This window comes from Diospyros lotus, chromosome 3, assembly GCF_014633365.1.
Source record: "Diospyros lotus cultivar Yz01 chromosome 3, ASM1463336v1, whole genome shotgun sequence".
NCBI lineage: Eukaryota > Viridiplantae > Streptophyta > Magnoliopsida > Ericales > Ebenaceae > Diospyros > Diospyros lotus.
Genome location: NC_068340.1, coordinates 35,876,533 through 35,898,355, shown reverse-complemented (window position 1 = coordinate 35,898,355; position 21,823 = coordinate 35,876,533). Strand labels below are relative to the sequence as shown.

General features: G+C 39.6%; 2 protein-coding genes across 2 annotated transcripts; one reads left to right on the top strand and one right to left on the bottom strand.

Moving 5' to 3' along the window:
• The first annotated feature begins 365 nt into the window (after positions 1-365).
• Positions 366-3,380, top strand: LOC127797468 (probable leucine-rich repeat receptor-like protein kinase IMK3). Its single transcript, XM_052330394.1, is given in 3 exon segments — positions 366-1,944; positions 1,946-2,466; positions 2,566-3,380. Coding segments are annotated over 3 exon segments (2,385 nt in total). The 5' UTR covers positions 366-709; the 3' UTR covers positions 3,195-3,380.
• A 58-nt stretch (positions 3,381-3,438) lies between these two features.
• Positions 3,439-19,930, bottom strand: LOC127797469 (sorting nexin 2B-like). The gene is made up of 5 exons (XM_052330395.1): positions 18,639-19,930; positions 17,854-18,063; positions 17,355-17,615; positions 5,116-5,202; positions 3,439-3,938 (listed from the first exon to the last, which is right to left on the bottom strand). The coding sequence occupies exons 1-5, from the start codon at positions 19,662-19,664 to the stop codon at positions 3,855-3,857; spliced, it is 1,668 nt and encodes a 555-aa protein (XP_052186355.1). The 5' UTR covers positions 19,665-19,930; the 3' UTR covers positions 3,439-3,854.
• Positions 19,931-21,823: the final 1,893 nt, after the last annotated feature.

Here is a 21,823-nt window from a genome sequence, read left to right as displayed (position 1 = left end):
ATCCCTGTAAACTAGCAGTTTATATACTATTACGTATTTAAATTATGCATACGTAATAATAAGTGAAGATAAAATTTATTTTATTTTTTAAAATGTTATCAAAATTCAACTGCTATTTTTTATTAGTTTAATAAAAATTAATTATTAAATTTAACTAAAATTTATAAAACCCAAACTTTTTTGCATTTTGTGGGGCCAATGGGCAGGCATGTCCACGTCATATCCCTAATTAATCCGAGGTGGATACAAATCATATGACGTTGAAGTTTCGGAAAGGTCGCAGTGGCAGTGACAGTGCCAGTGGCGGAATCGTAAATTAAGGCTGCCATGTCCAAGGCAGCGGAAAAGATAGCCGTTACGAGGAGGCGGCGGAGGAGCCTGTAGCCACGGGTGCCATAAAAGAAAAACAGTATTGTGTGTGTTATACCCTAGGCATGTGTCTGTCATCAGAACAACTAGCCGTTATGCCCCCTTTTATTTTCTTTCTATCTTTTGTGGGAAGAGGCGCCTCTGTTCACAACCCCCCCCCCCCCCCCCCCCCCCCCCTCCTTAATTCCTCTCTCTCTCTCTCTCTCACGTGCCCCATCTGATGATCTGTTCAATCCCATCTCCAGTTCCTATTACAAAACCATAAACCTTCTCAACCCCATATCTATTCTCTCTCTTTCTCATTCTTCTTCTTCTTCTTCTTCAGAAATCCCTTGCTTTTATGGAGTGCAAAAACCCATCTCAGATTAAACTTCATTTTCTGGCGAAAAGAGAGGCAAATTGGTGCCACATTTCCACCAAGAGAAAGGAGAAATGGAAAGGGGAGTTTGAGTTTGTATTGTTCCTTCAAGTGCTGCTGGTTTTTCTGGTCCAGCCCGTTTCAGGCCAAGCTTGGGACGGCGTGGTTGTCACCCAAGCGGACTACCAAGCCCTCCAAGCCTTCAAGCATGAACTGGTGGACGCTAAAGGGTTCTTGAAGAGCTGGAATGACTCTGGATATGGAGCTTGCTCGGGTGGTTGGATCGGTATCAAGTGTGCTCAAGGCCAAGTGATAGTAATCCAGCTTCCATGGAAGGGTTTGGGCGGCCGAATCACCGAAAAGATTGGGCAGCTTCAAGCCCTCAGGAAGCTCAGCCTCCACGACAATCTTCTTGAGGGTCCAGTCCCCACATCTTTGGGGTTTCTCCCCAAACTCAGAGGTGTCCAGCTCTTCAACAACCGGATTGCGGGTTCAATCCCACCTTCCATTGGATCCTGCACTCTGCTTCAAACTCTCGATTTAAGCAACAACTCTTTATCGGGTTCAATCCCATATAGCATTGCCAATTCTACTAAGCTTTATAGACTCAACCTTAGCTTTAATTCCCTATCTGGCTCAATCCCAGATAGCCTAACTCGCTCACCTTCCTTGATCTTTCTTGCTCTTCAATACAATAATCTCTTTGGAGCAGTTCCTCCTCCTCTTGGCAAATCCAGTGAGCTCCAAGAGCTCTCCCTTGGCCACAACAAAATCAGTGGAACACTGCCAGATGAAATGGGCAGGTTTTCCAGGCTCACAACACTTGATCTCTCTTACAATGCCATCAATGGGAGCTTGCCTATTGGCGTCTCCAATCTGTCCTCACTTAAAGTTCTCAACTTGGAGAACAACCACCTTGATGGCCAAATCCCAGAATCATTGAACAAACTACAGAAACTTAGTGTTCTTAATTTGGCTCACAACAATCTCAGTGGAGAAATCCCCAGCTCCCTTGGTGATCTCACAAATCTCAGTTCCTTCAATGTTTCTTATAACAACTTATCCGGCCCTGTTCCAATTCGCCTCTCCCAAAAGTTCAATTCAAGCTCCTTTGTGGGAAACCTTCAGCTATGTGGGTTCAGTGCTTCAACCCCGTGTCCTTCAATGGCTCCTCCTGGTTCCCCCCCTCCCTCTCCCGAGAAACCAAAAGGGCCGGGGCCGGAAGCTGAGTACCAAAGACATTATTCTCATAGCAGCCGGCGCTCTGCTTATAGTCCTGCTTTTACTTTGTTGTATTTTGCTCTGCTGTTTGGTCAGGAAAAGGGCTGCCTCAAAGGAGAAGGATGGCCAGGCTGCATCAAGGGCTGAAAAAGGTGTCCCGCCGGCCGGAGGCGAAGCCGAGGCAGCCGGAGAGACGGGCGGAAAGCTCGTCCATTTTGACGGCCCCATGGTGTTCACGGCTGATGATCTTCTGTGCGCAACTGCGGAGATTATGGGGAAGAGCACTTATGGAACTGTTTACAAGGCCACTCTGGAGGATGGCAGCCAAGTTGCGGTGAAGAGGCTGAGGGAGAAGATAACTAAAAGCCAGAAGGAATTTGAAGCTGAAGTCAATGTGCTTGGGAAGATCAGACACCCCAATCTCTTGGCTTTGAGGGCTTATTACTTGGGCCCCAAAGGAGAGAAGCTTCTTGTCTTTGACTACATGCCTAAGGGAAGCCTAGCAGCCTTCCTCCATGGTGAGAGGCACAAACAACAAACTTTTTATCTTACTATACGAGGTCGAGGTTAGGTCTGCCACATTATTTTTGACTCGCTAATCATTTTTGTTCTTGCAGCACGCGGCCCTGAGACTGCGATTGATTGGCAGACAAGGATGAAGATAGCGCAAGGCACAGCTCGGGGCTTGCTCTACCTTCACGCAGAAATGAACATAATCCATGGCAACCTCACATCCAGCAACGTTCTGCTTGATGATCACACCAATGCAAAGATCTCCGATTATGGGCTTTCCCGGCTCATGACGGCGGCTGCGAATTCCAATGTGATCGCGGCTGCCGGGGCGCTGGGGTACCGAGCGCCGGAGCTCTCGAAGCTGAAGAAAGCGAACACAAAGACTGATGTGTACAGCCTGGGAGTGATCATCCTGGAGCTCTTGACAGGGAAGTCCCCTGGTGAGGCAATGAATGGTGTGGACTTGCCTCAGTGGGTTGCCTCCATTGTGAAAGAGGAGTGGACTAATGAAGTTTTTGACTTGGAGTTGATGAAGGATGCGCCTACAATCGGCGATGAGTTGCTCAACACGCTGAAACTGGCTCTGCACTGTGTTGATCCCTCGCCATCAGCGCGGCCGGAAGTTCAGCAGGTCCTACAACAACTGGAGGAGATTAGACCGGACACCAGGACAGCTGCAGGTTCCGGCGACGATGGGGATGGGGCGGGAGCCCCCTCTTCCACGAGTGACTAGAAAGGGAACACTAGTAGTTGGGTTTTTGATTGTTTAGTAGGTAAAAGAGGACATGCGTCTGTTCTCGAATTCTTTCATTCTTTTAAATTTTTGATGCCATGCAGCGAGAGTGTGGTCTCTCAAGTGTGTCTGTAAAAATACCCGTTTTGTTTCCGTTCATTTTTAGTGAATGATTTCTGTTGGGTTGAAGCTTACATTTCATTTCAAAGAAGTAATGGCATAATTAAAAAAAATAACACGCTCATTCACCAACAAACAAAAAAATAATATATATACAGGAATATCATTTCCCCCAAAAAATAAAAAAACATGTTTACAAGGTTAGGCCAACTGCCCAGAAAAAAGAATAAAAAAGGTGCAGCAGCGGCATCTTCTCATCCAGCCCCGCGCTTGAAACCAGAATTAGTTTACGTAGCTGCACTGCAACCGATAAACCTGGAACATAAAAACTTGAATTTTGGGGATTTAACGAAGCTTATTGTCCATTACTGAATTTAACGCCGGGGGGGGGGGGGGGGGGGGGGGAGATTTCTAGCATATTAAAAAGCTTTGCCGAGTCAACGACTACTGGGTGTCTCTTAAATTAGGTACACAAACAAACTACAGCCGGACGCAGGTGTAAAGAAGAAGAAACATTCTGAACCACTGGACATTTTTGCATCAGCCACTGGCCTTTTTGGCATATCCACTTGTTTCATCTGCAACCATTTTCCACACATTCTCCATCTTCTCCGCGTATCCAACCTGTTTGGTCACTCATTTTGAGAGAAGGCAACATAAGACATCTCATCAAAAGGAAACAGAAGATATAAGCAATAAACTAAAAGGAAGGAGGTCCAATATGGAAACGTCATTATGCCAGTTTTCCCAACATATCTGCAGCGTGAAAATAAGAGAAGAAACAATATGGATGGGCTGCGACCATGCGTCTCATACACATTTTTCCCTTTTCTTTTTCCAAGTATTTCCTATTCAATTTACAAATTGAAGGAAGACTCTTTTACTTTCTGGAAAGAACTTAAAAGATAAATAGTTCTGGCTCGAGCTCCAATTTGTTCACCAAAATGCATTCTCAGTGAAATTGGACAACCAAAAAGAACTAAATTTTTGCCAGCACAGGGGCATTGTTTAGAAAAACATGAGAGCCAGGTCAGACAGTTTATCTAATAGGGTCACAGATCTGTATTGTTCCCAAGGGCAAACTCAATCCAACTTTTAATGCTAATCTCAAACTTCCAATTCTCTGTTTTAAGCCCTCTGCTTCCACATTAAAGCCTATCAGATGATGTGCTTCCTATTTCAGCTAAATTCAGAATCTAAACAGCAAAAAGGATAAGACTAATTTATAGAAACTACACGAGAGAGTCAATTGTAGCTTCAGACCAGAAATCTAATTCTGTTAAATCATTTATTAAACTTTTGTAGATCATACCAGTAAAACAAGCGATCTATTTCACTTAAAGAAACCAAAGGTATTCTCCTTCCATCTCTGCTTGCAAGATAATTTCTTAGCTCAAACCCAATAATTATTTTTACTAGGAAGCACATGATATTAATGGATCAAACTATATTGACCTCAATTTGAAAAATGGAAGATTTTAAGTAGAAAATATAAAGGTTCAACATTGGTATTCAACCATTGGACTACAGAAACCACCATTTTCTAGTAAAAATCAAAAAAGTTAGTACTGAATTTCAGTGAACCAACATTTTTAGAAACTAAACTAAAATGACAGGAAAACACTACAAATGCAAACGGCCCAAGAAATTTCACCAAACTTATGCAAGTCAATAGGTACCCTAGATGGAATTATCTATGACTGGGTTCAAACACAGGAAGTGCAACTCATTAGCCAAGTAGCAAACTTACGCTCCAGATAACACAAGAAAGTCCATGGCACCAGTAATCAAGAGACTATACCTGATTAACTACAAACCCTTTCAACATGCTCAAAAAGTCATCATGCCTCTCTTTGTCTAGCCTTTCAAGCTCATTCTTATTGTTTTCCTGCACATAGGTGATGGATAAGTTTTCTGTTAGGAATGTTCCATGAGAAAAAGATAAGACAAAAGATGAATTTGACAGCTCAATCAAGATGAGCGATACATATTCAGAATTAAAAAGAAGAAACAGAGCATAAGGAGGAACAACTGCACATGATAAGACACATTAATAAAACATAGACATCCACAAAATCTTACAAAGATCTATACTGACCTCAATACAAGTTACAAATTATGTTTAATATTTGGGCTCAATTTGCAATAGAAATGAATAAATTGGGAAAATTGCCCATGCTTGCATAACTTTCAAAAGCATGCATGTTTGGAAATCGTGTTTTAATGCATAGAAGGGGATTATATAGGGGTGGCATAGAAAATAATATGAGACTAGTTCAAGAACTTAAAAGCTCAAACAAATTGAACTATATGTGTTAAGAACTAAACAAAAGGACCAAAGTGATATGATGGGGAAGCAACTGAGCATCATAAAAAGAGTACTCAAGAGACAGATAATCACAATTTTTTGCTGAAATCAATAAACCTAAAAGAGAAAACTAGAAAACTATCAACCAAAAACAAGAAGCAAGAGAACTAGAAAAACTTAGTCCACTAGGTTTTTAGTTTGAAAAAGAGGCTGAAGAGAAAAAGCAACCATTCCACAATGGCCGCACAAAAAGAAACAGTTTGGCTAAAAGGAACATAAAATCCTTCCCGTTGTGCTGGGATAAGCTGATACGCTCCCCTAACCCTTGCGAAGCAGGGAGCTTCACACTAGGGATGCCCTTTTAGAAACATAGGTGCCGTATGGACTAGAAAAGACATTTTTTTTTTTTTCTAAATTCTGAACATCAAATCCTAGAAGAGCAACAGAAGTACTTTACTGCAGAGAAAAATCAAAATGATGAATGAAATTTCTAATTATAGCTCGTTATACTCCTATTTAGGCCCAATTGTGTCCTAAGATAAAATTCTCTTGGGAAATCAAAATTTAAATATTATTAAATTTGCATGAAAAGGGGCATTGACTTGCTTTAAGAAGTAGGAGTCCATTGCTGCATTCAATTAGGCCATGCAAAAGAAGAAAAGGAAAAAAAAAAAAAACACTTGAAATGGACATTTGATTTGAAAAAATTATGGTTTTAGATTTCGCAAAGGGTGTTCAGTTTGGTATGTGCATCTCCATGATGTCCCCACCACCCTACTAGTGGGGTTAAAGCTTTGATATATTGATGGCATGTGTGACACCAATTTGGTCAACGCAGGGTAGTGAATTTCACCTAGATCCAATGTGGTTTGGTGTATCACCAGGTTTCACATATTAACATTGACCTCCCCTGCATTTACAGGCTCAGATTTGTGTTAGACTATGCAAAATGCCTTGTTAGTCCTTAATTTGAACAAGAAAATGTTATTGACTTGATTAACCAATAAAACTGCCTACTAAGCCCTTATTTGATAAAGACATTCTGATAAATTCCATCTAAGAAGAACTTTAGCTCATTATACAAATTGTAGTCTTCCACTCACCATTTTATCATAATTATTTTTTTCCCACTTACATATAAACAAAAAATATAATGAAAAATACACGTCTTTTAGAATATAATCTTCTAATATTTCACATTTGACTCCATTTTATTCATAAAAATTAAGCAATGAAATTTTAAAGAAATGAAATGACTAGATAAACAGCTATTAAAAGCAATCCCCAAACCCAGGCAAGTATTCATTTTTGGTAAGCAAATACATCAATTTCTTTTGCAATTTAGAATCACTATCAAAATTAACATATTAATCTAAAAGAAATTCAAGCCTACAAATAAGTTACAAAGTGGCATATTGGGGAGAATATCATTTCCAAACCCTACTATGGGAAATGGATTAATCAATAGAATACATCTAAAACATAAATTAGAGTATGACATTTATTCATTTACAAAGGAATCATAACTCAAATACAAATTTCTAGCCCCAGAAGTGTTATCTCTTCTTTGGTTTCTCACTTATCTTCTTTCATCTTTTGTTTCTATACAAAACCTATATTCAAGCAAACCTAAGTCAATTCCATAAAAAATTACTTCAGTGTTTGGTAATCAATATGATTTCATTTTTGGATTGAGTAATCCCCTTAACACTTCATGATATATAGGTAACTGTAGTTCCCTCCCATATGTGGTCACCATTGAAGTGTAGATGTTGGCATGAGCATGATCTGACACAAACATTTTGAAGCCACAAATTTCAAAAATTGTTGTACACAACATGATGGAGACACATGATTAGATAAGTATATATTTTACATTTAGCATGAAAACATTAAATGTATCTTAAGTTTTTTAATTACAAATGCATTCAATTTTCTATATCAAAATAGAAGATGGCTATCTAACACAACACTCTTGTGCTGACCATTGGCTACCTAAGTCAACCCTCCTTGTTCATCTAGCAATGTGATTGGTTATAATAGGCCAAATAGATTAATATATCCTAAATTTAGGGTCAATTTTAAATTTTATCATGTTTTGATATTTGCTTCAATTTAGTCATCGAACTTTTATTTTTGTTTCAATTTTATCATTGATCGAGCAAGTGTGTGTCGTTGCTTACGTGGCAGCTAATGTGTCAAATAACGAACACATCAACAAAAATGGTGTCATTTCTGGACCAGCTCGTCAATGAGCACGGCCAAAACAACGCCATTTTGTCGTGTTGTTCTTCGTCTTCTGTAAATCTGTTGTTGTTTCAATGGAAGAAGAATTGGAACAAGGAGAGTTGCTTTCTTGGAAGAGAGCAGCGAGAGCCCACCTCTGTCTTGGAGACCATTGGAAGCCCAAGCCCACCGGCTTCCTCCTCAACCTTATCTTCCTCCTTCGGCGGTGGCAGCAACAGCGGGTCCACCGACACAACAGAGGTGGCAGCGGTTTTTGGCAACCCATCTCAGAAGTGGCAAGAACCCACCACCAGCTCGGGTCTAGGACTTGACTCGGAGCTCCACCTAGTCCTACCACTACTCGGTCTAGGCCTTGATCGAGCAAGTGTGTGTCGTTGCTTACATGGCAGCTAATGTGTCAAATAATGAACACAATAGCAAAAACAACGTCATTTCTGGACCAGCTCGTCAATGAACAAGGCCAAACCAATGCCATTTTGTCGTGTTGTTCTTCATCTTCTATAAATTTGTTGTTGTTTCAGTGGAAGAAGAATTGGAACAAGGAGAGTTGCTTTCTTGGAAGAGAGCAGCCAGAGCCCACCTCTGTCTTGGAGACCATTGGAAGCCCAAGCCCACCGTCTTCCTCCTCAACCTTATCTTCCTCCTTCAGTGGGGACAACAGCAGCGGGTCCACCGACACGACAGAGGTGGCGGCAGTTTTTGGCAACCCATCTCAGAAGTGGCAAGAACCCACCACCAGCTCGAGTTGCTTTCTTGGAAGAGAGCAGCCAGAGCCCACCTCTGTCCTGGAGACCATTGGAAGCCCAAGCCCACCGACTTCCTCCTCAACCTTATCTTCCTCCTTCGGCGGCGACAACAGCAGCGAGTCCACCGACACGACAGAGGTGGCGACGGTTTTTGGCAACCCATCTCAGAAGTGGCAAGAACCCAGCACCACCTCGGGTCTAGGATTTGACTCGGAGCTCCACCTGGTCCTACCACTACTCGGCGCAACCTCCACCGCTGTTGCCACACCAGAGAAATGCGGGTTGGGGATTGACGACTGGGAGGCCTATTATAACCAATCACATTGTTGGATGAACGAGGAGGGTTAAATTAGGTAGCCAATGGTTAGCACAAGAGCGTTGTGTTAAGTAGCCATCTTCTATTTTGATATAGAAAATTGAATGCATTTGTAATTAAAAAACTTAAGATACATTTAATGATTTCATGCTAACTGTAAAATATATACTTACCTAATCATGTGTCTCTATCATGTTGTGTACGACAATTTTTGAAATTTGTGGCTTCAAAATGTTTGTGTCAGATCATGCTCATGTAAACATCTAAACTTCAATGGTGTGACCACATATGGGAGGGGAACTACAGTTACCTATATATCTTGAGGTAGAATCAAGTTAATCACATTTGTATAAAAGCCAACATGAGAAAATGTGTTCCAAGAATGATGCTTTGAGAGTTGGTGATTACTTAAGAAAATTTTAATCAATTTTTAAGTTAAAGAGAGAACAGTGTTTAGTTATCAACTGAAAAGAAAAATCATGTACAATTTTAATATTAGAACCAAAATCAAGTATGATTTTGAAAAGAAGTAAAAAACATGCCCAAAACTTTTGATAAAGGGTTAAAAGAGATGCAATTCTAAACAGAGTCAAAGTAATATTCAGTTTTGAAAAGAAGCCCAAAGCCACATTAAGTTCTGAAAAGAGCATAACTTCGATTTTGGAAATGTGTGATTGTGGCTGATTTATTCATAGAAAGATGATAAATTGATTCTTTTATTGTTTCTTACAAAAAAAAACAGTCACCTCCCGAACCAAGCTGAGGCCAGTCACAACCCTGTGAGCCCCTTTCCAGCAACTAAGTGTCCCTAGATGTAACTTCAGTTTTTATTTATTATTTATCATTAATGGTGGAATAATTTCACATAGTATGCCTGGCACATCAGCGTATCCTTTTGTTTTACGCCTCGTAACTCTTCCTCAGCTAGACTCCAATTTGCTAAAGTGATAGATAGGTGTCAAAACCCCAGATTTAACAAGGGTCCGTGCAGGTATATTCAAGGATAGAACAGAATGGAGAGAGAAGAATTGCATATCATTCATCACATGATCCTCTATTCTTTGGCTGTGGCCTTATATATAGTCTCCAGCTAGAGTACAACCAACCGGAAATGTACACCCGGTGAAGTATGGCTACTCCTAACCAAGTACTATCCTGACAGCATAAAGGAAATTACATTTACTATCCTACCCTTTAGGAATGTGACAAACACCCCCCCCCCCCCTCCCAGGGAAACATTTTGTCCTCAAGAAATTACAAAAATTGGACAACTCGAGGGAATTGTCTGAGAAGATCAGGCAAGTAGTATTCCCAAATTGTGTGATCAGGGTGCAGGTGACTCCACTACACCAAGACTTGGGTGAGAGGTAGGGAATTTTGATACATTACTCTCTTCTCCAGCACTGCAAGTGGCTCCACTTTTTCTGATGAGTCTTCTTCCATAGGAGGAAGGTCCAAGCTAGTTAGATCAGTAGGCCCCACGAACTTTTTTAACAGGGAAACGTGAAAAATAGGGTGGACCATCACTCCTTCCGGTAACTGCAGCTTGTATGCCACCTTTCCCACCTTGGCCATTATAGGAAATGGTCCATAATACATGGGATGTAACTTTGACATAGGGGTTGTAGAAAAAAGCTGTTGCTGGAATCTATTGACCTTCAAATAAACCACGTCCCCTACCTCGAAAGTTCTCTCACTCCTCCTCCTATCTGCTATTTGCTTCATTCGGTTTTGTGCTACTATTGACTCTTTCTTTATCACCTGCAATGCCCCTTGTCTTTGCTGCAAATACTGGTCTACTGCCATTTCAGCACTTGAATATTGCATGATAGCAAGAATTAAGGGTGGCTTATATCGAAAAAGGCCTCAAACGGGGATCTCATAAAGGATTGGTGGAAGTTTGAATTACACCACCATTGGGCTAGCGATAGCCACTTGTTCCAACTCTTTGGCTTAGAAAAGCAAATGCATCTGAGGTTAGTCTCTAGGCATTGGTTCACTATTTCGGTCTTTCCATCGTTTTCGGGGTTATATGCCGTTGACATGTGCAGCCCCACTCCCAATTGCTTCCAAAAGTAGTTGGTGAATATTTTGTCCCTGTCTTAGATGACGGACGGTGGTAGCCCACAGAATCTAATAGCAGCCTTGCTACCTCAGGGGCTGTAAAGGGATGAGCCATACTTATGAAATGGCCAAATTTAGTCAGTTTGTCTACCACCACTAACACAACACTCTTCCTTCTGACTTAGGCAAGCCTTCCATGAAATCTATAGAGATTTGCTGCCTAGCCTGATCCGGAACATCAAGTGGCTGCAGCAGGCCTGGATATGGGACCTGCTCATGCTTACAACACTGACAGACCGGGCATTCCAGCACATATTTGGTCACATCCCTCTTCTGTCCAGGCCAATAAAACAATTGTCTTACCGTGTGATAAGTGACATTTAAGCCCGAGTGACCTCCTATAGGTGAGTTGTGCAAAGATTGTAGGATCCTTTTCCTGAGCTGGTCATCTTCCCCTATTACCAGCCTCCCTTTGTACCTCAATAACCCGGCTGACAAGGTATAACCATTTTCGATTAGCAGGCTGAGTTGCTAATTGAGTCACAAGATCCTTTGCCCATGCAGTTTGTTCATAACTTACTGTTATCTTCTTCACCCAATCAGGCACCACAGCTGAGATAGCTTGATAACTCCTTTTCTCCTCCTTCCTTGACAGTATATCTGCCACGGTGTTTTCTTTCCCTTTTCTATCCTGTATGGTATAATCCATCCCTAACAGCTTAGTAACTCCTTTTCTTTGTAAATGAGTGTGCAACCTCTGTTGCATCAAGAATTTGAGGCTCTCATGGTCAGTCTTAATCACAAACTGGCTCCCCTCTAGATAATATCTCCATTTGTCTACTGCCATTAACACTGCAATCAGCTCTTTGTCATAAATGCTTAGTCCCAAGTGCTTTGGGGCCAAGGCTTGGCTGAGAAAAGCCAAGGGTCTTCCCTCCTGTACCAACACTGCACCAACCCTTGTTTCACACACATCTGTCCACAAAATAAAGGGCTTAGTAAAGTCAGGTAAGGCTAGTATAGGGGTCTATGTCATTGCCTTCTTTAGTGTGTGAAAGGCTACCTCTGCCCTTGGATTCCATCCAAAGTTGTTCTTGAGTAACTCAGTTAATGGTTTGCATATAACACCATAATCCTTGATGAATGTCCTATAATACCCCATTAAGCCTAGGAATCCTCTTAGGTCTTTGACTATGTTAGGTCTAGGCCACTCCACTATGATTGCAATCTTATTTGAGTCTGTGCCCACCCCTTCCCTAGTAAATATGTGGCCTAAGTACTCCACCTTCCTCTCAGCAAAGGTACACTTAGATCTCTTTAGAAATAGTTGATTAGATCTGAGGATTTTGAAGGTTGTTAGAAATACGCGAGAGATTACTACCCATATTTGGGATTGATTTCAGTTGATTTATCTTTCTATATTTCTTCCTAGGAGATTATATTTTTTACTGTATTTATAATTGCATTCTAGATTGTAAATATTTCCTAATCTTAGGAAACTATCTAATTAGGAAACTGCCTATATAGGATAATAGGTTGTATATATACTTCTTGTAACCTTTCAATGAAAGTGTGATTGGATTTTCCATCATTGTGACATGGTATTAGAGCCATAAGTTCATACCCTTTGGAGTAAGGCAATTTTTGGCTTTCAGAGGCCGTAGCCTACCTCAATCCAATCCCCTTTCATAACCTTATAACCATGATGGACTCCATTGAATCCGGTAGCACAACAGAAGTTCCTTTTGCTGAAAATTCCAGCAACGGTGCAATGCCCGGTGGAGAGCTACAGAACATCCAAGCAGCCTATAGGCTGAATGGAAAAAAACTACTTGAAGTGATCCCAATTGATTAGGACATTCCTGAAGGGCAAAGGGAAGCTAAGCCACTTACTTGGAACCGGGCCTAAGGAGGATGATCCTATGTATGTAGCCTAAGATGAAGATAACTCGTTAGTTATGCCTGGCTCTGGAATTCCATGTTGCTCGAGATCAGTGACTACCATGTTTCTAAAGACTGCTAAGGAGATTTGGGAGGCTGTGAAACTCACTTACTCTAAGGTACATGATTCTGCTTAGATCTACGAGATTAGGGCCAAAGTAGCCGCCACCAAGCAAGGATCTCGGTCTATCATCGAATATGCGAATCTTTTGCAAACTTTGTGGCAAGAATTTGATCGCTACAAGTGCATTCAGATGAAGTGGAGTGAAGATGCTGCTATACAAAAAAGATTTGTTAAAAACGAAAGGACTTATGATTTCCTTGCAGGTCTAAACTTGGAGTTTGATGCAGTAAGAATTCAAATACTTGAAAAGGCAGATTTGTCTTCTCTAAATTAGGCAATATCAATTGTATGTGTAGAGGAAGGACGAAGAAGGGTGATGCTTGAGACTACTCCAACAGATAGTTCAGCACACTTAACCTTGAGGAGTTCTGGCCAGGAAAAACAACCTAGAGATGACAAGAAGGTTTTTGATTGATCCAAAATAATGAACAAGGACAATTTGGGGTGCACATACCGCAAGAAGCTTACGCATACCATAGAGAAGTGCTGGAAACTTCATGGTAAACCAACCAAGGGTGGACAACAAAAAGGACAAGGGCAAGTATACGTGGCCAGTTGCCAGCAGTCTATTGAAGGAGAAGCTCCAGATCAAGCAGATACAATGGAGTTAAACCGGGAGGAGATTGAGAAGCTAAGGAATCTATTAGGGACGCTGGAAAAGAAACCTAGGACAGGTACTTGCACTCTAGCCTTTATAGGTATATGTTCCTCTTCTCCTACCTTTCATGCTTCAGATGTAACCCTACAAACACATGGATACTTGACTCTGGAGCCACAGACCATATGACTTTTTCTTCACACCGGTTTCTATCCTATACACCATGTTTTAGCACAAGAAAAATAACTATGGCTGATGGATCTTTAACAACTGTAGCTAGCCAAGGAGATGTCCTTATAAACAACAACCTAGTCCTAAAGAATGTTCTCCATGTCCTTAAACTTTTCACCAATTTTGTTTCCATTCAAAAACTAACCACTGATGCTAATTGTCGTGTCATCTTTTATCCCTTCTTTTGTGAATTTCAGGCACAAGACCCGATAAGGATGATTGGACGTGCTAGGGAAAAGAATCGACTTTACTATCTTGAAGACCTTAATGGACAAACTAATGAAAGGAGAGTTTCCCATGTAACATTCTTAGTTAAGTCCAATAAAGATAGGTTTTGGCTCCATCATTTTCCTCTTAGTCATCCATCTTTTAGGGTTCTTTAATTGTTGTTTCCTTCATTATTCAAGGGATTAGATGTTAGGGAATTTCATTGTGATGTGTGTGAGCTTGTAAAACATAGAAGAGTCTCATTTCCTCTTAATAATAACAGAAGTTCTCTTCCCTTTACACTGATTCATAGTGATATACGGGGTTCTTCTCTTGTTCCTAATATCTTAGGGGCTCGATGGTTTGTCTCATTTGTGGATGATCGCACATAGGTGGTTTGTTTTACCTATTAAAGGCTAAATCCGAAGTGTGCACAATTTTTTCAATTTTCTATAACATGATTAAAATTCAGTTTGGGGTTGAAATATAGAGAGTTTGGTTAGACAATGCTAGAGACTATTTTAATAAGTTGGTATGTTTTCTTCCAAAAAAGGGGTATAATTCATGAGTCCTCTTGTGTTTATACTCCTTAACAAATGGAGTGGCTAAGAGAAAAAATGGTCACCTATTAGCTGTTACAAGAGCTCTTCTCTTCCACAATAATGTTCCTAAACAATATTGGGGAGAAGGAGCCTTAACAACTACATATCTGATTAACCAACTACCTTCTAGAAGTCCGGATTCCCATAGTCCGATTCATCTCCTCGCCAAGGCCTTTCCTGGGTTCAATACTTCTAATGGTCTCACTCCCAAAGTTTTTGGCTGTTTAAGTTTTGTTCATATCTACACCCCTAATAGAGGCAAACTTAATCCTCGAGCTCTCAAATGTATCTTTGTTGGGTATTCCTCCACTCAAAAAGGCTATAAATGCTTTCACCCTCCTACCAAGAAATTTTTCATTTCACCTGATGTAAATTTGTGGAGGAGAGTTCCTACTTTAACCATCCTTACCCTCAGGGGGAGACTACATTCTTGGAAGATAAGAGACAAAGACTTGTTCCTCCCTGATCTTCCTTCTTCTTCCTTGCCTCCTCTAGTCTCTACCTCACAGGACTCATTAAGCATGATACAAAGGGAAAATCTACAACCTTCTTCTAGTCCACTACAAGTGTATTCAAGGAGAAAGGTACTAGCTCCTCCACCTATGCAAGCTACAATATCTTAACCGTGTCTTAAATCTTGCATTCCTATTTCTGAACCTAATCCATCCTCCATCAAACCTACACCTACACCTGATCCTGACATGAGTACTTGTAATCAACCTAATCTCAGTGATCTTGATCTCCCAATTGCCATTAGAAAGGAAACAAGGACCTATACCAAACACCTTCTCCACTTGTTCATATCCTACTCAAATTTGTCTCCTAGACATAAAGCTTTCCTCACCAACCTAAACACCATTCCAATCCCAAAGACTTTTTCTGAACCATTAGGTAATGAAAACTGGAAGAGTGCCATGGAGATAGAGATGGCAACACTAGAGAAGAACTAAACCTAGGAATTGGTTAGATTGCCAAAAAGAAAGCAACCAGTAGGGTGTAAGTGGGTGTTCATTGTGAAATATAGATCTAATGGGTCCTTAGAAAGATACAAAACAAGGTTGGTTGCTAAAGGATATACCCAGACATATGGCGTTGATTATTTGAAGACTTTTGCTCCCGTAGCAAAGATGAATACAATCAGGGTGTTACTGTCCTTAGTTGCTAATCTTGGCTAGCAATTGCAACAATTTGATGTAAAAAATGCTTTGGACTTAGAGGAGGAGATTTATATGGAAGTGCCACCTGCTATTGGTTTAAAAACTAAGGAAAATGTGATATGCAAATTGGAAAAGACTCTCTATGGATTGAAAACAGTCACTAAGAGCCTAGTTTGGGCATTCACAAAAGTTATGTTTGGCATGGGGTACAAACAAAGTCAAGGTAATCATACCTTGTTTGCACATCATTCAGCCACAAGGGGAATAACTGCATTACTAGTGTATGTGGATGATATCATTGTCACCGATAATGATAAGGAAGGAATAGAAATGTTGAAAGGATGCTTGATCAAGGAATTTGAGATAAAGGAGCTGGGCAGATTTAAGTATTTTCTGGGAATTGAAGTAAGAACATGGATACATCTTAAAGGCTTTTTAAGAGAAGAAACTATGGAAAGTGGCCTAGTTAATAGACACTAAGGTAAGCAAATCGAGATAGGCTACCTTGTGAGGGATACAAAAACCAGATTTAGAACTTCCCCTTTTTCTATTTCAATGCAAAAGCAACCAAAAGGAATTTTCATTACCAAATCAAGCTTAGTCAAATAGAATTTTCATTAGCAAGAAAAGGTGAAAAATCATTATGGTTTATCTTAACTCCAAAATATGGTGTATCATGGCATTCCTCAAGTTTTCAGTTCCCACACCTAGGGGATCAACTATGCATGCCAACACAGTAGCACTTCAAGACAATTCTCACAACATGGCATATTAAACAGAGGAAGAGTTCTTTTGTATTTTTCTATCAATATCATCATATGATAGAAGAGAGAACCACCACAGAGTTCTTTATTTCATTCACTTTCTTGTTGGGCTATATTTACCCACATAGATAAAGGTTTCACTTTTTGTTAGAGAGCAGCTATTGAGGAAGACTCTGTTTTGGTATGAGAAAGGAAGAGAAAGTATCTCAGTAATTGCTGTAACATGTATTTCTGTCATTAAAAATAAACTCAGTGCATTTTGCTTCTTGTTAATTAAGTAATATGGATGGTAAAATTATCCCTAAATTAATTATTCTGTCAATCAGTGTCATAATAATTCACTCATTCAAGTAAAACCAATGCATGCATTTATAATCAATATGTTACTCTGGCTTGAATGTTTTTTCCTTCTCCCTTCATTCTTGCTTTAATTTTTCCTTCTTAGATTGACTTTGCCTTTTTAAAAGGGGGTGAGGTTGGTTATCCCTAAAGTAAAGGGGCATTCCATGGTATTCTTATTTCTCTGGGAACAAAAAATAGCCAGAAGAAAATGGCAGCATACCAATCAAATTCAAATTTCTGTATGTACCACTTATGCACCAATTTAGTCACAACAGCAATTCAGCAGATGTTTAAGATATGTGGAAGACAAATAAAAATAACCCCAAAATGAAATCCTTAAAGCTACAGCAGTTCTTACATCTACATTCAGGATATCAGCACACAAGATGTTACCTTGACCCGCTCATGTTCTCTGACTGCACAATTCTTAGCGTCTTCAGTGATTCTAACAGTTTCTTTCAACTCTTCTATCTTGCGTATCCTTGACCTGTCCCCACCAAAGATTTTTGATGAAGCAGCTTCAAGCTTTTCAATCCTTGAATTCAAGGAAGACAACTCTGACAAAAGAGTCTGTACTGTCAATAAAGCAGTTGATCTGTCTGTAAATGCATTGTTGACAGCTAACATTACACCAAGATATTCATGGAGTTTAGCCTGCAGGTTTATACATACAAGGAAGAACAGACAACATAGGTATGAGATATCTCCCTCAGACAGAAAACATAGGTATGAGATATTCATGAAAAAGTGAATTCTGTTCACTGCAACAAACAATTATTGAAGAACATCTCTACAATTGTCAAGAAGGGCCCAACAAAATTGTGGTTCCAGACCACCCAAGTTGAGGATCTAAAGTTCACAACTCAAAAGATAGCCTAGATCATTCACTTACCAAATGTTTGACTGTTTGTGCATTTAATTCTCGATACAATCTACTAGCTTTAACAGAAGCTGTCGCAATATTTTTCATGTCGGCAGCCCGCTCTCTTTGCGAGTTATACATGGCTTCTTCACTCTCAAACTTTGTTAGTTTGACAAATGCCAAACCCAATTCCCCCATTGTCTCTCCAACGTCCTGCTGAGCTTTGACAAGTGATTCAGCCTGCAAACAAATGGAAATCACAAAGCCGTGAGTTGTGAATTCATTTGCTTTTCAGTTATTCCCAACTAGGATTCCAAGATTTTCCTTATGATGAGTGTACTGTAGTGCAGTTATCCTCTTATAGTCATATGAGACAAATTTCAGACGAGCCAACCCAAATTTATTTTGTTTGAGCACAATTAAATCCATGTTGCCTTCAGACATAATTAAATCTATGCAGTTTCCAGCTGGCCTGAATGTTCAAGCTTGCTTCATGCAATTTGACGTCTTTTCTTAATGTTAAGTAGAACTAATTATAAATATTTATACCCTGCTGAAAAGATCAAATTAAAAGGTCAAATCGTGCTTACACAAGTGCAGATTACCAACAGACAAATGCTTCAAATCCATTCACCTTTCTACAAGGACTCCTCTAATTTTCTTTCAAACGTTCTCATTAGGAGACTATCTAAATGGTTACAAATATCTATGACTAAGCTTCACCAGTAGAGATAAATACCACTGTTTGAACCATTCATCCAGCTTGAACAACCATATGAAAGTGCTACTGTAACTTCAAAGAAAGAAAGACAAACCTGTTGAGAAAAATTACTGAGCTGCTGCTCAAAATCCCGCAACTTGTCCTTCTTCTCCAAGAACTCCTTATCTTCCTCCACCACCGCCGGCTTAGTCCCACCCCAATCATTAGAAACTGACTGCTTCAACTCCCTAAAAATCCTCAGCAAATCCCTGCCTCCTTTCGTCGGCTGCACCACTTCACTTGGATCCACTGTTGCCCCGGACTCCCCTAAGAGCTGCTGCGGAAGCTTCACCGCGCCATCAAGCATCCTCGATGCCACATCGGTGCTCCTCACCAATGGCAGCTTCCCATCAGCCTGCAAAAATACTCTCAATTCCTCGCTCCTCTTTATCACGGGATGCGCAGCAAGCCTTCGCAGGTACTTCTCCAATGCGTCCCTCCTCTGCTCCACAAATTCCTGCTTCTGCATCACCTGGCTCTCCACCACACTCTTGTCCGGCCTAATCGGCACGAAAAAACCTCGGTACGACTCCGCTAATCGATCAGAGAGCGTCACGAACTCCTTGAACCGCCTCCGAACGCTGAATTCGGCTCCGCCGAAGTGCGGCATGTTCGTCCTCGTCGTGATTAGGTACGTATAATAGCCGCTACCGCCTGGAACGAGCGAGTTCGAGAGCTCTTGCACTTTCTGCGGATCTGAGACGGAGATCCTTATATACTCGGAAGCCAATGGCGACGAGGACGAGGCTTCGCAGGAGGTATCGTGGCCGTTAGTTTCGCCTCCGTCGAAGGATCTAAACACGGCTTCGGCATAGGAAGGGGGCTCGAGGATTGAATTGAAGGAGGAGCTAGGGCTCCTGCGGTGAGAGAGCGACAGTGGAGACGAGGCAGCGAGGTCATCGTCGGTGACGATCTCGGCGAAGGCAAGCGACGGAGTGGATAAGGGATGGGCGTCGGAGGAACGAGAATCTCCGGCGTGGGGGACGGTAGAGGGGTCGTCGAGGACCAGAGTCTCCATCTCTTCGGGGGACACGCGGAGGTGGGCCTCTTCGAAGAAGCCCTCGTTCTGATAGCTCATCATAATAGTGTGATTTCTCGGTTGGATTGGTCAGTGAAGACGCCAGAACAGATTCAAATCACAAAGAGAGATCAGAGTGGTTCTTGGCGTGGAAGCGAACTCACTGCTTGCATATCGATCCGCATCGGGAATGGACGGAATCGCCGAGTGGGAAAAAAAAACTCGGATTGCGGGCTCGCCGGTTTTGGACAACTTAAGTCCACGACTCCGAGACACTCCCGTCAGCCGATGGAGGAGACTACTAGGAATTTCGTATACGGCTCCGAGTTGGGCGTACCTTATTCTACTCCGTAATTTTTTATAAAGTGATCGGTTGCCTTCTCACTTTTAGGCTTTTGTTTAAAACACATTTTGAATTTCAAATTTGATCTAATTGGATAGTGTCTCTTAAAATGAATTAGATAAATTTATATTCAAATAAAATTAAAATATTTTTTAAATTAAAATATATAATGATCTAGATAAATTTTTTGAAAATTAATTTAAGATTTTTATTAAATTATTTATTAATTTTTTAGAATAAATTGAGAATTACACTTTTATAAGATATGGACATATAGGGTTTTTTTTTATTTGTAAAATTTTAGATAAATTTATTTTTTTATTTTTAAATAAATTTATTTATAAAATCTTAAATAAAAAGTAACATGACTTTTTTTTAAGTAAGTTATCAAATAAATTTAATAATTATAATAAAAAATACTTTTATTTAAAATATTTTTTAAATTCCATTTTTTTTATTTATCTCTTAGTTAACAAACAATAGCTTGGTGTTTAATTTTTTTAAATTAGTTATAATACTTCTCCATTATTCACTATATAAATCTTGAGTATTTAACCTAAGTACCCATTAAATTTTGAATTTTTAACTGAGACACCCTCAAAAATTTTATTTTTGCAAATCAGTCCTTAAACTTTTATTGGCCAGGACACATTTCCATAAGAAATAATATCAACTAAATTAATTTTAATTAAAATTATCTCTAATATTTACTTAATTATGTTAATTTTAGTATAAAATCAAAAATAAAAATAAAAAATAGCTATTATGATTCATTGAAATTCATAACCGATAGTTTACTTTCTTCTTCTCTATCTCTCTTTAAGGTTGTTGAAACCCATTCCACCAGTTGAATATGACAATTGATTTGTTTTATTTTTCACTTGACTAATTTAATCTAATCAAGTAGAAATTTAGAATAATTTTAAGTTTAATTAACATTATTTCTTATGAATAATGTTGTGGCCATTTTGAAAAAGTTTAGATATTAATTTAGCAAAAAAATAAAATCTAGATAATGTCCTAGTTAAATGCTCAAAATTCTATAAATATACAATTCATTTATTCAATGTCATTATTAACTGAATGAGTGCTATATCTAATTTTTAAAAATATATATATAATTAATTTGACAAAATATAAAATTTAAAAAATATATCAATTAAAAGAGTGTGAGATTAATTAATTTATTTATGTTTTACTTAACAACAATTTGTGTATGAAATACGACGTTTTGGTATGTATTCAGTTTAAATATGAAATACTATTGTTTTGTACATATTCAGGTGAATACAAAATAAAATGTAATAATAGGAAGATACACTAAATAAGAGTGTGTTTGGTTTTATAATAATTTTTTTTTTGTATTATTGTTGTTCTTTCCAGCCCAAACAAGGTGATTGGACAAATGGCTCTGGGCAACCGCGATTCGCATAATGGGTGGTGGTTGATACTTGCAAACACTCTTATACTTAAATAAGTGAGAGTTCAAGTCAACAAGATTTATATAACGCTAAAAGTAAACATGATTTAACCGACAACCGAGCTGTCTCATGTGTAAAAATGAAAGGAATAGCCCATTTTGTGTTGTCGGTGGGTTGAGAGTCAAGAATCTTGAGACAGTTGAGATTCACTATGAACATGGGTGATCTAGACATGGCGTCGATGGGAAGAAGGATGTTGATGAGTTAGAGTTGATGTAATCGGAAATATTACTGAGCTGACATTGATGAGATGGGTCCTAAGAATTGGGACCAATATTGAGTTATGGGCTTATTGTAGGGCGGAGCCCAATAAAATTAATACGGTCCAATTACAATAATTGTATACATGAAAAGTGCATTCAGACATTTACACTTAATTTTAATATTTAAAATGATAT

Excerpts from the sequence above, each read along its gene's own strand:
- LOC127797469 (XM_052330395.1), bottom strand. The coding sequence starts at position 19,664 with ATGATGAGCTATCAGAACGAGGGCTTCTTCGAAGAGGCCCACCTCCGC. Across the intron at positions 5,203-17,354 it reads GAGAACATGAGCGGGTCAAG|GAAAACAATAAGAATGAGCT; the intron begins GTAACATCTTGT and ends ACCTATGTGCAG. Across the intron at positions 3,939-5,115 it reads AAGGGTTTGTAGTTAATCAG|GTTGGATACGCGGAGAAGAT; the intron begins GTATAGTCTCTT and ends GTGACCAAACAG.